At 39.9% G+C, this 16,570-nt stretch overlaps 1 protein-coding gene across 3 annotated transcripts in view; it reads left to right on the forward strand.

Annotated features, from left to right (window-relative positions):
• Positions 1–14,135, forward strand: part of TGFB2 (transforming growth factor beta 2) — an 84,694-nt gene extending 70,559 nt beyond the window's left edge. For 2 of the 3 annotated variants that reach the window (XM_082427359.1, XM_082427360.1), the window contains 5 exons: positions 4,651–4,783; positions 4,907–5,017; positions 6,544–6,721; positions 8,086–8,239; positions 11,301–14,135. In XM_082427359.1, coding sequence (XP_082283485.1) covers positions 4,651–4,783; positions 4,907–5,017; positions 6,544–6,721; positions 8,086–8,239; positions 11,301–11,459 — 735 coding nt within the window. In that variant the 3' untranslated portion in view covers positions 11,460–14,135. The remainder of the gene's footprint in view (positions 1–4,650; positions 4,784–4,906; positions 5,018–6,543; positions 6,722–8,085; positions 8,240–11,300) is intronic. The other variant, XM_082427361.1, reaches the window with a different exon arrangement.
• Positions 14,136–16,570: the final 2,435 nt, after the last annotated feature.

Genomic DNA, 16,570 nt, shown 5'->3' on the forward strand with positions numbered 1-16,570 from the left:
TTTCCTTCTTTGATAGTTGTCCCTCCCACATCTAAAATTAGAAAAAAAAATATATTGTGGTAAAATATACATAACATAAAATTTACCTTAACCATTTTTTAAAGTATACTATTCAGAGGCATCAAGTAAATTTACAGTGTTGTACAACCATCACTGCTATCCATTTCCAGAAATTTTTCATTATCCTAAACGGAAACTCTGTGCCCATAAAAAATAACTCCCCATTCCCACTACCCCCAGCCCCTGGGAACCTCTAATTCTACTTTATACCTTCATGAATTTGCCTATTCTAGTTATCTCATGTAAGTGAAATCGTACAATATTTGTCCTTTTGTGTCTGGCTTATTTTACTTGGCATAAAGTTTTCAAGATTCATCCATGCTGTAATATGTCAGCATTTCATTACTTTTCATGGCTGCATAATATTCTATTGTATGTATATACTCCATTTCGTTTATCCATATATCTGTTGATGGATACTTGGATTGTTTTCATCATTCAACTATTGTGATTAATGCTGCTATGAACATTGGTGTACAAGTATCTGTTTGAGTCCCTATTTTCAATTCTTTTGGGTATATACCTAGCAGTAGAATTGCTAGATCATATGGTAATTTCATGTTTACCTTTTCAGAGGACCCACCAAACTGTTTTTCCAAAAAAAATTTTTTTTAAGCAATTTGTCTTTATGAAGACTTTCTAAGGCATTCAGCTTGGTTCTCACAGAAGCAACAGCTCTCTTCACGTTTGGTCCTATATTTCATCAGTTTCTAGACCATCTACTTAACTTGTATAATTACAATATCATGGATTCCCTGGTGGTCCAGTGGTTAAGACTCCGCACTTCCAATGCGGGGGGCGCGGGTCCGATCCCTGGTCGGGGAACTAAGATCCCGCATGCTGCGTGGTCAAAAAAATACAATATCAAGTCCAACTATCATAAACAGGTTTAGAAACATATACAATTGATACTTGCTAAGCATGCAACTCAACTGCTAAGACCAGAAGTCCTTGGAACATACTAGAGAGTAGCTTTCTGGCAATAAACCCTAGGGTGCTATGGGCATCAGCCAATACCTATTACAGAACAAATGGAGAATATTGGTTAATCTGTCCAGTCAAATGCAGGCCAGTTAAGAGAGCTTTTACCATTCAATTAAATTACCTTTGTCATGATAAGATGTATAAAGGAATTTAGAAATGACTGTGGCTCTAGAAAAAAACAAAACAAAACAGCTGCACATCCAGGACTGTTAACATTCAATACACTTGTTGTTGGGAGACTGCAGAAAGGCACACAGCAAAGGCTAAAATAGAATGAGAAGTTGACCAAGGTGGTCATTTTTGTATCAACTCTTGGATTTAATAAAGTTCTAATCGATAACAGCCGTAGGTTAATTTCCTTCCCTTACAGCTTCACTTGGCGTGGGTGATAAATGGAAGATAAACAAAGAATAGGGAGATCGTGCCTGTTCTTAGAAAGAAAATACCTTTCAGGTTAAGATTCAAGACTTTGGGATGTGATTAGAAGGTTTTCTAGCCAGTTCCGAAATGAAGTCACCAAGCTGTAGGAGGAGAACTTTTATACAGCAGCGTCCATCCTCGTTGGCGACCCAAATGATTAAAGGTTTGGGAAATTGCCCCTCTAAATATGGGCTAAAGGAACTGGGTTTATTTAGCTTAGAGAGGGAGACTGAGCATGCTGAGGGGGACTTAATAACAGTCTCCAAGAATATGAGGGATATTCTATGAGTGATGGAAAGCAGCTGTTTCCTGTTTCCACTGAGGGCTGGATAAGAAAGAATGGAGTTAAATTGCAACAAGTGGGTTTAAGAACTACTTGGCCATAAAGTTCAAGACAACAAACCCACAAGACCAAAGTCACTTCTCTGTTTCAGAATTATGTAGCTCACTAGCTATCTTTCTTGGGTGGTTTCAACTGGCCTGTTCTTGAACTAGTAAAAAGATATGGAGGACCTTTCACCGGTGTGAGAGTATGAAGTTGTCCAGTGTCAGAACCTACCAGTGTTCTGTGGCTGAGGAAGCACTTATCTTCTAAGGAGATTTAAAAAGAAAAAAAATTCAGAATCTCTTTGCTCCCCCTTCATCTGCTTTTAAAGCCAGATAATCTAGATTTACTTCTTCTGTATGAGATGAAAAATTTCCATAGATTTGCCAGTGTGTGTTTTTTGCTGCCCACTTGGTCAATGTGGTCACGACTTTAAAAATAAAGTTCTGTGTTTTTAGTGAGATGGTGTATACACATACATGTGTATACATACATGTATATAGGCGTGTGCGTATATATGGTGTCTTAAGATATGAGATATATACACATGTATATCATAGATATTGCAGATATTTGATATATGATATAGATATATATTTATCATATGTAATTAATTCAACAATGAAAGCAATGTTTCATTCTAGACAGTGTGTCTGTGTGTTAGGGATATGAAGATGAATAAGATATACACCATGCTAATTGGGAGCAAAGCAAATAAATACACAAAGCATTATGAAATAATGCATCATTATAGAAAGTCATCTAGGGGAAGAAATTTAAAGACAGAAAAGTGAGTTTGGGGAATGTTCCTAGTCTTTAGCCAACGAGGCAGATGGAAATGCCTGAAACTTCTTCTCAACTATTGTTTCACCATTGTTATCCTGTGTTAGGTGAATTTTACTGTTTATTCTGAATTGGATAAAGGGGTGTCTTAGTTGCCCAACTAGGAGTGTTTTCAAGGCAAGGTCTCATTTCCAGAGGATTGACCGCTGTTAGGTGATATCTGGAAAATTATAGGTTTTTATCAGCATTAACTGTGTATGTGTTCCACGTGGGATATTTTCATCTTGTACCAACATTTACTATAAGCTTATTAGAGATGTTTGCCTCTATCGTTGAGTGTTCTCTGGCGTCTGGGCAGGGGTGGGGTGGACCATGATCCAGCCCTGACTCCCACGGCTCTTTTGGTCTTCAAAAGTCCAGCATTGAAGGAGGAAAAATGACCTGGGGTTGCTTTAAATCACTCATTCACTGTGAAGCTTTGGGCAAGTTACTTAACCTCTCTGAGTCTCACTTTCCTTCACCTACCTGACAAGAATGTTTTCAGGACTAAATTAAATGCAATAGTATGCTCCAAGCTCAGAGCTCATGTGCCCAGCCCTTAAGGCATTGATTCACAAAGGGCATCTCTTGCCTATGGTAGCATCATGATTGCCTCTAGACTGTCTTCCCTCGTGGGCTTTGCTGGACCTTAGGGGCAGGTTTGTAGGGTAGGGTTGGTCTAAAATTCATGAGGGCACCTGAAGTCCAGTTGTATGATTTTTTTTCCCCTTTTCTATACTTACTCAATCCAGAAGAAAAAAAAAAAAGAGTCCACTATAATGCCAGATGTTCCAGGAAGCGTTTGTTGTCAAACTACTTGAAACAAATGATGTGCACACATGGAAGGAAAGTGCGTTGTAAAATCAGCAGGAAGATTATGCTTTTTTTTTTTTTACAAGGTTTAAAGGAGAATAAATCAGTCTTCTAGTTACGCAGGTAGTCATTTAATAGACATTGATTAAATCGAGTGCTGTGCTTTGAAATGATATCAAATTGAAGACATGATCCCTGCCTTGGGAGAGTTTATGAACTTGTTGGAGAGACCAAACATGTATATATGAAATGACCACAGAACGGTTAGACTCAATCTCAGGAAAGGAAGTATAAAACAACAGGGCTTGAGCCCATAAGTACTGAGGAAAGGCAGGATACAGGTTTGGGTAGGGATTTAATATAGTTCTTGGAGACTTAGGGTCGTGGTTTGACGGGTTCATAAAACAGTATCATTTAAAGACAGAGAGAATTAAAAAAAAAAAAACAACCTAAAATGTTCACTTCCTATAGAAACCTAAGAACATACTGCAGTTACTCTTAACTTATTTGAAATAAATGCATCCTTCTAAATTCTCAGCGTTCAGGCTGATTTCCTTTCAAACTCTCCCTCCACACTGTGCCAGACTGCTCCTGCCCAAATTTGTTCTTCGTCTGTGGGATATGGAATATCTTTATAAATCGAAACAAGTCACAGGGAGGGTAAAAATCCCAGCTAGAGACCTACCTCAAAAGCTGAGGCGTGCCACATATTTTAATGGCGGTGGATCTAGGAACCAAGGTTAGGACCTTTCTCTCTCTATTAGAAGAAGATTTATAATTCAGAGCCTTCTGAGGGTGAGCCTGGATCCTCTGACCTGGACCCATCCTCCAGCCCCTCCCCACATCCCAGCTCCCCAAATGAAGTAAGCAGGGAAGCAGGACAACAAAACCGTTAACTTAATAGCGTAGAATTTATGGCTGAAATCTTGCAAAGCTTATGTCAGCAGAGGAAAATAATTACTGTCACTTTCTTCGAGACACTTGGCTTTATGGTTCCTGTCACCTTTATCATAACACACAGCTGATTTAGTAGCTCTGTTTTTCATGGCAAATGGCCTGGTGTTATGTTTTTACGCATGTGGACATGCTAGTGAGATGACAGTACATGGAGGGACTGGAGTGGGACTAAATTTAGATAATGAACTGGAATACTGTTAATGGTTTGGGTTTAGTCATGCTGTCAGTATGCCAGCTAAGCTTTTTTCACTTGCCCTTTCCTCCTCTAGATTCTCAAATCCAAAGATTTAACATCTCCAACCCAGCGCTACATCGACAGCAAAGTCGTGAAAACCAGAGCGGAAGGCGAATGGCTCTCCTTCGATGTCACTGATGCTGTTCACGAATGGCTCCACCATAAAGGTGACCACCGCCCTCTGTTCTCCTCCTTCGATGTTCAGTGACCCTAAGTTATTGCAAGTCGATTGCAGATTGAGGGGTAGTAGATGCATAGACAAATGACCTCCTTGACTTAATGTTTTCCAGACAGGAATCTGGGATTTAAAATAAGTTTACACTGTCCCTGCTGCACCTTTGTACCATCGAATAATTACATCATCCCCAACAAAAGTGAAGAACTAGAAGCGCGATTTGCAGGTAACTGAAACTTGGGCGTATGAGGTGGGGGGAGGGAAGGGCCTCTGTTGATAATCTCCTGGGGGGATGAGGTCAGTTTGCATGTGAAAATGAGATTGCTGGGTGAGGCCCGGGGAGTTTCATTTGTTTGGGCAAAGATATGGTTGGGGAAAGATATATGAAGGCAGAAAGGATTGGAAGAAAGGGATTCCTTCCCAGTATACTCTGCTCGATGCCCCGTGATGACTTGGCAGTACTAACTGACAGACTTACCAACCTTCCAGACTCTTAAATAGCCTGTTAAGCCCTTTATTCTTCACTTGAGCAAACCAACATTCCATCTATGCTAATATTATAGAAGAAGAAGGTCACATGCATTCAAGGACATCCATTGATTATCCCCCCAAAACCCAACGTCGTCGGGAAGCCACCACTATATCTCACAGAGGATGTCCTCTCCCACCACAGCCTCTGTAACTAACCTGACCTGTACCAGAACACACCCCCTGTTCTAGCTGGTGCCCAATATTCCAAGTGGCTTCCTTATCAGACTTTCACAATAAACACATAACAAGGTTTTAGTTGCCCCCCTAGTCTTGCTCACCTTTTAGTGAATTAGCCAAAAGTCAAAGAGGATGAGGAGATGCCAAGGGTTCAAGTCATGTCTTACGTTAGATAACAAGTCGTTGGAGGATGAGAGGTGAGGGGGGAGTCTGGATCAATTGCGGGTGCAGCACTGGCCCAACACCACCAGGTTAGGGAGCTAATGGCCCTTTCCTAACTCACCCCACCTGGGACCTCCATCCATTGGCAGAATGCTCCAGTGGGCCTTGCTCATGGAAAAATCCTCCCAGCGGTCTAGAGGTTTATTTCAGTCTCTAACCTAGTCATGATTCTCGAGAGTATGGAGATTAAATGCTTAAGCTGGCAGTCTCCTGAGTGCGCTTTGGGGAGCTCGAGTCTCTCCATCTCAGATGGAATCAGGAAGGCGTGGAGGATGTCATAAAATCAATGAAAAAACCCTTTCTTCACAGCTTCCCAAAATAGCATTAGGTAAGGGTGGGTGACTTCTGTTTCACTTGAACCTCATTCACTGCAGTTTAGTGTAAGTGTCAGTTTAGGTTCATCAGGGAAGTCTTTGACTTGAGCAGTCCTAGGAAGAGAGGGGACCAGCGGGTGACACGTCCTATGGCCATGTCATCAGTCGTTGAGGGGTTGAGCACAGCCCACACTGAGGACTGACTAAAACAAATAGTCGAGATTGCCCTTGGACCAGAGGTCAAAGACTTCTTCTGTAGTGACTTTCATAACCAACAGGCCCTGCCTTGGACACGGAACTGCCTTCTGACAAGAGCCCCGTTTAGCCGTGTTCCTTGTCACCTGCACTAGTCCTATCCGTTGCCGCGGGGAGTGAGCCAGCTGCTGCTGCTATGTGGTCATCACTGCTATTTGTGACAATAGACAAAGGAAAAAAAAAAAAAGATATGGCTGATTCTATTTGATGAAGGTGAAGCTAAATGTTTATTACCCGAATGCATTTTTTCAAGGTATTGATGGCACCTCCACATATACCAGTGGTGATCAGAAAACAATAAAGTCCACTAGGAAAAAAAACAGTGGGAAGACCCCACATCTCCTGCTAATGTTGTTACCCTCCTACAGACTTGAGTCACAACAGTCCAACCGGCGGAAGAAGCGTGCTTTGGATGCAGCCTATTGCTTTAGGTAAAGGAAATAAAAAGAAAACAAAAAGTAACTGTGTTTGTTTAACTTTTGTACTGCCTATGCCCCCCCCTTTTTTTTTTTTTTTTACTAAAAATGAACTTGAACTGCAACTCATTGCGTAAAACCAGGACTAGAAAAGTAGAGCCATAGTATTTCGTAACATCATCCTTTCCGGAGGTTTAAACAGTTATTTCTATGCTGTATTCATCAGTTCTTTAGCAATGAATCTACTGTGAAGGGAGAAAACTAGCCCCCTGAACTTTTTCCCCAGATCCCTCCGAAGCACTTTGAGGCTGAAGAAGAAAAGGAGCTGTCTGCTCCCCAGAGCAAAGTTAGGTTTCTTTGAGGTGCAGGATGGGGGTCCCTAACTGGGGAGACTCACCACCTGTAGAAGCCTTCACTGTCCCTGCAAGGTACCCATGGTCAAACCTTCTTCACAGTAACAGTGGTGAGAGAGACAGAAGAAGGATGCTATTTGTCGTGCCTTTTACTAGAGAATATGAGAAGGGGGGGTAACATAAATGTATCTCCCATTTCCACATGAATTCATGGAGGGAAAGCGTGAATGTTCTTCTGTATTTTTTTCTTTTTCTTTTTTCTTTTGGCCGTGCCACAGGTGCAGCTTGCAGGGGCCTTAGTGGCTTGCGGGGATCTTAGTTCCCTGACCAGGGATTGAACCCGTGCCCCCTGCATTGGGAGCGCGGAGTCCTAACCACTGGACCACCGGGGAGTTCCCCTTTTCTGTGGTTTCTTAGCAAGCATGGTAGGAGCTGTGGGGTGGTGAGGGGTCCTCACTGATAAAGTGCTCAAAGTGTCTGAGTTCACAAGAAAAAGGGTGTTTTTTGGTTGCCAGATCCAATGGTTGCTCTAAGCAAGACTCCGTGTTTCTTGATCCCTGGTTCATTCCTAGATCCAGGAACAGGAAATGAAAGAAAGGATTTCTTCTCAAAGGAAAATGCCTTAGATTGTTCTCTGTAAATAGCTATTGTACTTCATCCATTTTGCATTTGAAAAGGCAATAGAGGCTGGATGGCAAAACTGTGCACTGTAGGTTGGAAGGGGCTTGGTCTCCATCTGCCATATCTCTGCTTATATCTCATCATTCAAGGGAAGGGTTTGATTTTTGAGGTCCCAGATAAACGAGTTGGGGCATAGAACTCGCAAGGGAGTCCAGCGAATCACCATCACACCTCATCATGACAGTGTCTTGAGATTGCAGTTCAACCATTAAAACCTGGCCCGTGGTATTTGCTCATACATATTTGTTGAATAAATGAACGAGTCATTTTCCTGGTTTGGGATGAGGGGCGGGGGGATTGGGGTGAAATCAGCTTTAAAATCTCCATTGCTTTTTCTTTTATCAGAAATGTGCAGGATAATTGTTGCCTACGCCCACTTTACATTGATTTCAAGAGGGATCTTGGGTGGAAATGGATACATGAGCCTAAAGGGTACAATGCCAACTTCTGTGCTGGAGCGTGCCCGTATCTGTGGAGCTCAGACACTCAGCACAGTAGGGTAAGTACGGGCCTCACTTGTCTCTTCTATTCTTGTGCTGCTAATATGTACCTGCTGATAGTATTTCCACATGAATTCTAAATAGCCTGGTGCCCTTTGGTCATCACACGTAAATGGGTGCTGGAGACACCCTTTGGAATGATGAGAAAAAAATGTAAGCTGTAGGTGAACTCAGAAAGTAACACTGATGAGTTTGGACAGTAGGTCTGGCCTTCCCAATTAGATTACAAGCAACTTGAGGACAGTTTAATTTTTTCTTTGTTTTATATTCTTAACAGCTGTAAGCATAAATAGGTAGGGTCAATATATCACTCAGTGTCATGTGCTGTTAAGATGTGCAGGGACCCAGGTCTCCAGCTAAAAAAAGGATCCGTTATCACCTCCATCAGGGACTGTCATATTTGAAAGAACATAGAGGACTTCAGTAGATGCTTTGGCAGAGTGATTCACTAGTGTATGGCAGTTATAAAATCATTTAACTTCTCTGAACCTCAGTTTTCTTATCAGTAAAAAGGAATGTCTGTATTAAAAATTATTTTTGAAATAATAATGTCCAACTTGAGAGTGGACGTGAAGAACATAAAGATGATATATGGAACAGTGATTTGAAAATCAGTATCTCCCAGTCTTTTTGAATATAACCCAAAGTAAATGAGAATCTGAATATTTTGTTAAGTTACTTCAATGAGGAATGAAGGCTAATTCAGAAGGCAGGTCCTAGATTGGTTCCCAGCCCAGATTAGCAAAGACTTTTTCTATGTAATAATGATATTTGTCCAAATGCTTCTTCCTGGTGCCTAGTCGTGTAGGATTTTTAGAGATGGAAAGGACTTCATAAGTTATCTTGTCCCATCCTGTAGTACTATATATAAAATAAATAAACAACAAGGACCTACTGTATAGCACAGAGAACTATACTCAATATTTTGTAACAACGTATAAGGGAAAAGAATCTGAAAAAGAATATATATATATATACACACACACACACACATAACTGAATCACTTTGCTGTACACCTGAAACTAACACAACATTGTAAATCAACTATACTTCAATAAAAATATAGAATAAAATGAAATAATAATAAAATAAAATACAAAAAAATAATAGGCTCTCTTCTTCAAACCCTTCATTTTTTTAAAGAAATTGAAGTCTAGATCAAGCAGATGACTTGCCCAAGAGCAAACAGCTGGTGACAAACCAGAGCTTGGAACGCAGGCCTCCTTGTTTTATAGCCAGGCCTTCGTTCACTTCGTCGTAGAGTTTAATTCCTGAAATGTGACTACACATCGCGGTTATGCCTCTGTAAATCTCCTTATTAAAGAAACATTAGAAAAATTGCCTTCACTGCAGGATAGGAAAATGAATCTCCTGCCAAAAAGGTCACATAATGCGTTCAGCTGAACTCAAGAGTTTGGGGGATATCAATTATTTTAGATAATCTGTATTCTAAAATTCCTCTTGAATTCAGCTGAAAAAATCTCGTGTTGGTGGAGTGTGAAGTCTATTTATTGATAAACGCTTACATATGCTACACTTTCAATTGACAAATACGCCTCCCCTTCCTTCAGCTGTTTTCCGGACACCCCTGGAGATTCGGGCTCTCTGGGCTGACCACGTGCTTGGCCACGTGAGGGACGCTTGCTCATGCCTGTCCCTTGGTCTGAGCTCTCTGGCCAGGCTGCTTCAGCTGGGCTGTGGCAACAGTAGCTGTAATGTGGGCAGGACCCAGTTGCCAAGTAGAAACTTAATTCTCCTCCCTGATACACAGAGGGAGTGTGTGAAGGCTGAGACCATGCTTGTTTTTCAAGGAGAGAGGAAGAATCACTGTCATGATCACAAATATGTGGTTTGGACAGTTACCCAAAAAGCCAGAGGTAGCTTAATAAAGTAGTCAGTGTTGCTGTGCTGAACAGATCTTCTGTCTTAGGCTGAAAACATTGCAGTGCATCTCGAGGAAAAGGTCACTCGCCGTTTGATTAACACATTAACGGCATCCTTGGAAATGTCTCTTTATCATCACTGGGGAAGCGCCATACTTCCGTTGGTAGAAGTCACATACCCCTTTGATATAGGATGGGGTTAAAGGTATAGCACTAACCATAGAACTTTCTTTTCATTCTAAGACTGCCTATTCACTCCTCCAACTTAGCCACTACCATTTACCACCTGGAAAGCTAAATGGAGGGTTGATTATTATTATTATTTTAAGAAAAATGTAACAAAGTGAATAATTAAGAATATAGATTACTTCCGAGGTCGTTCTTAGCATGATCGTATTTACGAAGCAATGAAAAATGAAAAGACTTTGATCTTTTTTTATTTTAAATGAAAATTTAGGTGACATTAAATTGGCCTGAGAAGACACTTAGCCTAGGAAGATTTCACATTGCAGACAGATGTCTTTTGCTCTACCTAAGGGTAGATTAAAGCTCTGATGAGAGTTTTAATAAAAAAATGTTATTCTCCTGTTTATCCATGTATTCATTTCTTCACCTAGCATGTGAGTCTTGTTTTGGTTTTGTCCAGAGAAGACTCACTAGGGCTATAAGGTTAAAAAAAAGAGGTGTGTAGAGTCCCTGACCTCAAGGGAACTCTTCATCTAGGTGGGGATTGAAACTACTCACGAAACAACTTCAGTTACAAAGATGTGTAGACACAAGGCGAAATACCAAGTTTGGTATTTGGACCAAGTTTTCTGAGGGCCTGGGAAGTATGGGCAGCAAAGCAGTGATCAAAGTAAAGACTCCTTGGAAAAACTGGAAAATCTGTTGAATGAGCAATTTTGCCTAATCTGACTTTTACAGAATTATTTGTTTACAATGTATGAGAAAAGGATTCTGTAGGAAAATGGTGAATTCAGGGATTCCTCAGGACGCCTACCCATTTGACTATAATTGGAGAATAAGTAAAGGAAAGTGTAAGCCCCAAATAATCTAAATTGCCTACTCAGTGCTGTGACTGATAAGATAACCATGTGCGATGGTTCTATTAAAAAATAATTGCCTGGTGTTTTTGGTCTTTTCCTATGTTTTCTTTCTTCTCCTGTGTCCTTTCAGGTTCTCAGCTTATATAATACCATAAATCCAGAAGCATCTGCTTCCCCTTGCTGCGTGTCCCAGGATTTAGAACCACTCACCATTCTCTACTACATCGGCAAAACACCCAAGATTGAACAGCTTTCTAATATGATCGTAAAGTCTTGCAAATGCAGCTAAGATTCTTGGAAAAGTGACAAGACGATAATCACACAGTGATGATGATGATGATGATGATGATGATGATGGTGACAAAGGCAATGTTTGTAACAGGAAAACACGAGAGAGCCTTGCTTCATCAGTGTTTAAAAAAAATTTGAAAAAGCGGTACTAGTTCAAACACTTCGGAAGTTTGTGTTCTGTTTGTTAAAACTGGCATCTGAAACAAACAAAAAAAAAGTTGAAGGCTTTATTCTATATTTTACCTACTCTGTAAGTGAGAGAGACAAGAAGCAAAACCTTTTTTTCTTGAGAAAAAAAAATAAACACTGGAAGAATTTGTTAGTGTTAATTATGTGAAAGAAAAAAAAAAAACAGGAAAATCCCGTTAAGTGGAGTTGCTGTACATACGTTTTTATCCCACGCCTCACTTGATTTTTCTGTATTGCTATGCAATAGGCATCCTTCCCATTCTTACTCTTAGAGTTAACAGTGAGTTATTTATTGTGTGTTACTATATAATGAACATTTCATTGCCCTTGGAAAATAAAACAGGTGTATAAAGTGGAGACCAAATACTTTGCCAGAAACTCATGGATGGCTTAAGGAACTTGAACTCAAACGAGCCAGCAAAAAAGAGAGGTCATATTAACGGGATGAAAAATGCAAGTGACATATTATATGACCGAGCAAGTCTGCATGAAGAAAAGACCCTGCAAACACATGCTCTCTACCAACTGCCGGAGGAAGCTTCTTGTAAGGTTCAAAACTGAAAAGCCTGTTAATAAAGGAAACTTTCGGTCAGAATAAGTCTGTAAGATTTTTTTTTTTCCTTTTTAATTGTAAATGGTTCTTTGTCAGTTTAGTCAACCAGTGAAATGTTGAAATGTTTTGATATGTACTGGTCAAACTTCAGACCTTAAAGTATTGCTGTATAGCTATGCTCTAGATTTTTCCTTCATTTCGGTGTATGTAACCATACCTATATTACTACAATAGATGGGTATAGAAGCCAGTATAATTGGAAACACATCTGCAGATCTCTTTTGCAAACGATGAAATCAAAACATTAACTACTTTATGTGTAATGTATAAATTTTTACCATATTTTTAATGTTCTGTAATCATGTCAACTCTGATTTAGATTGGACTTAAATTTGGGCGCTTTTTAATGATCGTTCAGAATTGTGTGTTTCCTTTATCTGGCCAGTACTTTTGAGTAAAGCCCCTGTATTTTGACTTGCACTACAAATACATGTTTGATAGTATTTGTTCCACCTGTGCTTTTGCATTGTCCATTATTATGACATAAGCTACCTGAGTCCACTTGTCCTTTTTTTTTTCTTTTATAAAAAGACGTAGTTTTCCTTCCTTTTCTAAGCATCATTACTAATCAATTCAGACATTAACAATCTTCTATTTTAGGGAAATTGGGGATTATAGATACATAGATAATTGAGGTGAAATGTTTTAGTTTTAGCAAGGGCTTAAGGATCTGACTGGAACTCAGAATCTTGGTGACTGGGTTAAGAAAGGTTTCTCTAACTTGGTTTAATCAGTATTTTCACGGAATTCTACTGTTATAAAAGAGCAGACAGTTCATAGGAAACAGCTTTTTCTTTAATCGACCTTTTAGTGTTCAGGGAGAAATGGAAAGATTTACATTTTAGTTGATTTTTTTTTTTTTTTTTAAGCGAGAAAAAAAGCCCAGGTCAACCTAAGTCATTTAGTTTATTTCACTGAAGTTAAGGTTTTTATAGATGTTCTTTGAAGGTTGAAAAGGCGCTAGGCAAATTCTCCCATGATCAAAAAATCCTTTCTTTCCTCTGAATGAGAGTTATCAAATCAGAGGTTAGAGTTTACCTTGCTGAAATACATGATTTGCCACATTTTTGCAGAGGAGGTAACCTTATGTCAGGGTTTGTAGGATATGTCAGTCTGTCAGTTGTCTCTTATTTAGCTTTAGGATAACAATTAATAGTAAGTCAATGGAATATTTGCAGTTTTACCTGAAGAGCAGCACAATGGCGTGTGAATCCAGAGTGAAGTTGTTTGTTTGATATAGTGTTCTTCTTTTTTGGAGTTTCCTGACCATTATTAAAATGACAAATTGGATTTGTTTGAAAACTGGAAAAGCAAGAGATAGGATGCCACAATACCAAACAACCCTTGGGTTGGATGTAACCCAATCCCAGATTGGAGTGTGTTGATTTTTTTTTTTTTTTTTCTCTTCCACTTTTCTATCCATTCTATGTAAATCACTTTTATTTCTGCAGGTATTTTCCTCTCAGATAGAATGACATTTTGTTTTGTATTATTTTGTCTTTCCTCATGAATGCACTGATAATATTTTAAATGCTCTATTTTAAGATCTCTTGAATCTTTTTTTTTTTTTTTTTTTTTTTTTAGTTTGGGGGTTCTATAAGGCCTTTATTTCCCATAAGTAAATATTGCTATGAGAGGGGAGGGAGATGGGAGGGAGTGGGGAAAATGTTAGTATGTGGGGGGTGGGGTTGGCCTGCAGTTTCTCTGTGATAAACAGCAATACGATTTTATGGTTGGCATGATTTTTTTTTTTTTTTAAATGGAACATAAGAATAGCTGTTTTGTATTTTGATGACTGATTACGCTGTATTTTAACACAATGTATGTCTGTTTTTGTGGTGCTCTAGTGGTAAATAAATTATTTCAATTATATGTCAATGTGTTTTTCCTGTCCTGGTATCATCCTGGAGACCAGAGAACACTTCTGATTCAGGGAGCATGATCTCAAGCTAGAAAAGTCATACCAGCTTTAAGATTGTGCTTTTTTTTTTTTTTTCCTTAGAGAGATTCAGTCCAGAGATGTCATGCTTTAGAGTTCAAGAGCCAGGATGTATCTATCAAGGCCTGAAGAAAGCCCTGTGCAGTCTTTTTATTCCCTTGTTTATTGCTATTTGGTAATTGTTGGAGATTTAGTTTCCATCCAGCTTGACTGTCTACCAGAAAAGAAATGCAGAGAGATGTTTGGACCATGCTTTGGCTTTCTGATCCTACGTTCTGCCAACCCCAGGGCCAAAAGGACTGGTCTAGACAGTATCCCCTGTAGCCCCATAACTTGGATAGTTGCTGAGCCAGCCAGATATAACAAGAGCCACGTGCTTTTTGGGATTGGTCTTTGAGAGCAGCTACTTCTCTATTTCTCCCCTACCGCTGCACCAAAAAACCCCTTTTCCCGCAAACTTCCTTGGCTGTTCCCTGCAAAACCAGACTTTGCAAGTGAGTTGCCAGTCTCTCAATAAATCAAAGTAATAAAAAAAGTCGTTGTGGCTCCATCTGGCTGTCCTGCTTTATCTAATGAAAGAACGAGTTTGTGCCTGTTGTCTAAACATCACCTAGAAACAAACCGTCCATTCAAACGTCTAGGTAGAACAGAAAACGGTTCCCTTTTCTACACTCTGTGTTTCATCTTTTATACTCATCTTTTATAGACAGAGGAAGTGTTTCACTTGAAAACAATTCGTTCGTGCTTCTCTGCAGAGGGCCAGTACCAGGCCTATCACCCCAGCCCCCATCACCTTTATTTGAAGTGTGAGAATAAGAGGATATCACAGGGTCATGAAAAGAGTCACCTAAGAGCTGTATCAACTTGGTAAATTTGTCAGCCACTCTGAGCCTCCGTTTCCTTATCTTTAAAATAAGGATGAGATTTACCTGCTTTATGGGGCTTTGTGTGTTTGTTTTTGTGCCCTTGCTATTGTTAAGTAAATGGACCTAGGAAAAGTACTTTGGTGTTTGGCCTGTAGATGATGGTCAGTAAATCGTAGTCTTAACAGCTCTTTAACGTCTATTCAGGCTGTAACCAGGGGCCACGCCCCTTCCTCTTGACATGGAATGTGTAACCTCCAGACCCTAATCTCATCAATGAATCAGGCCATCAGTTATTCCTGAGAATATTCTGTCACTCTGTTTCTTAACTTTCTGGTTACATGACTGACCAGAAACTGTTTAAAATCATAGGGAAATGTTCAGGTGAAGCTTTGCTTCCAGCCCACCGATGAAATTCAACGTAACGGAGACAAGGCGGTTAGTTGACGGTCCCATTTTCTAAGATGATGATACTGAGACATCCCCCACCCCCCGTTTGTTGAGCAACCACCAGCTACTGTTCTCTGTTATCCTACTTAACCTCACATGTCACCCTACGATGTAGGCTTTCTTGATAGAACTCCATTTTACAGGGAAATGAGCAGACTCGGAATGGTTAAATTACATGTCCAAGATCACCCAGTTTGTAAGAGGAAGGTCGAGAACTTCATTGTTCAGTACGCTAGCTACTTGCCACGTGTGGCCTTCACGCCACTGAAATATGGCGAATCTGAACTGAGACATTCCAAGGTGTAATATCCAAACCATATTTTGAAGACTTAGTACAAAAGAGAAAGAATATCTAATGTCTCATTACTTTTTTATATTGATTACGTGTCTAAATAATACTATTTTGAATATATGGGATTAAATAAAGTATATTATTGAAATTATTTCACCTGTTTCTTTTTTACTCTTTTAATACAATTACTAGAAAATTTAAAAGTACATATGGGGGGCTTCCCTGGTGGCGCAGTGGTTGAGAATCTGCCTGCCAATGCAGGGGACACGGGTTCGAGCCCTGGTCTGGGAAGATCCCACATGCCGCGGAGCAACTAGGCCCGTGAGCCACAACTACTGAGCCTGCGCGTCTGGAGCCTGTGCTCCGCAACAAGAGAGGCCACGATAGTGAGAGGCCCGCGCACCGCGATGAAGAGTGGCCCCCGCTTGCCACAACTGGAGAAAGCCCTCGCACAGAAACGAAGACCCAACACAGCCAAAAATAAATAAATTAATTAATTAATTAATTAATTTTTAAAAAAGTACATATGGGGCTCGTATTCCTACCCTATTCTATTTCTCTAGAATTGTTTTTTCAGTACTTTCTTAGAATTTCCCCATCTCTCTGATTACATTGCCCATCTATTCTTGTGTGCTGTCTACTTTGTCTATTAGAACCCTTAGCATATTAATCACAGTTGTTTTCAATTCCAGGTCTGGTAATTCCAACATCCCTGCCATGTGTGGTTCTGGTGCTTGCTCTGTCCTTTCAAATTGTGTTTTTT

Source organism: Balaenoptera physalus (assembly GCF_965194825.1).
Source record: "Balaenoptera physalus genome assembly, chromosome: 1".
Lineage (NCBI taxonomy): Eukaryota > Metazoa > Chordata > Mammalia > Artiodactyla > Balaenopteridae > Balaenoptera > Balaenoptera physalus.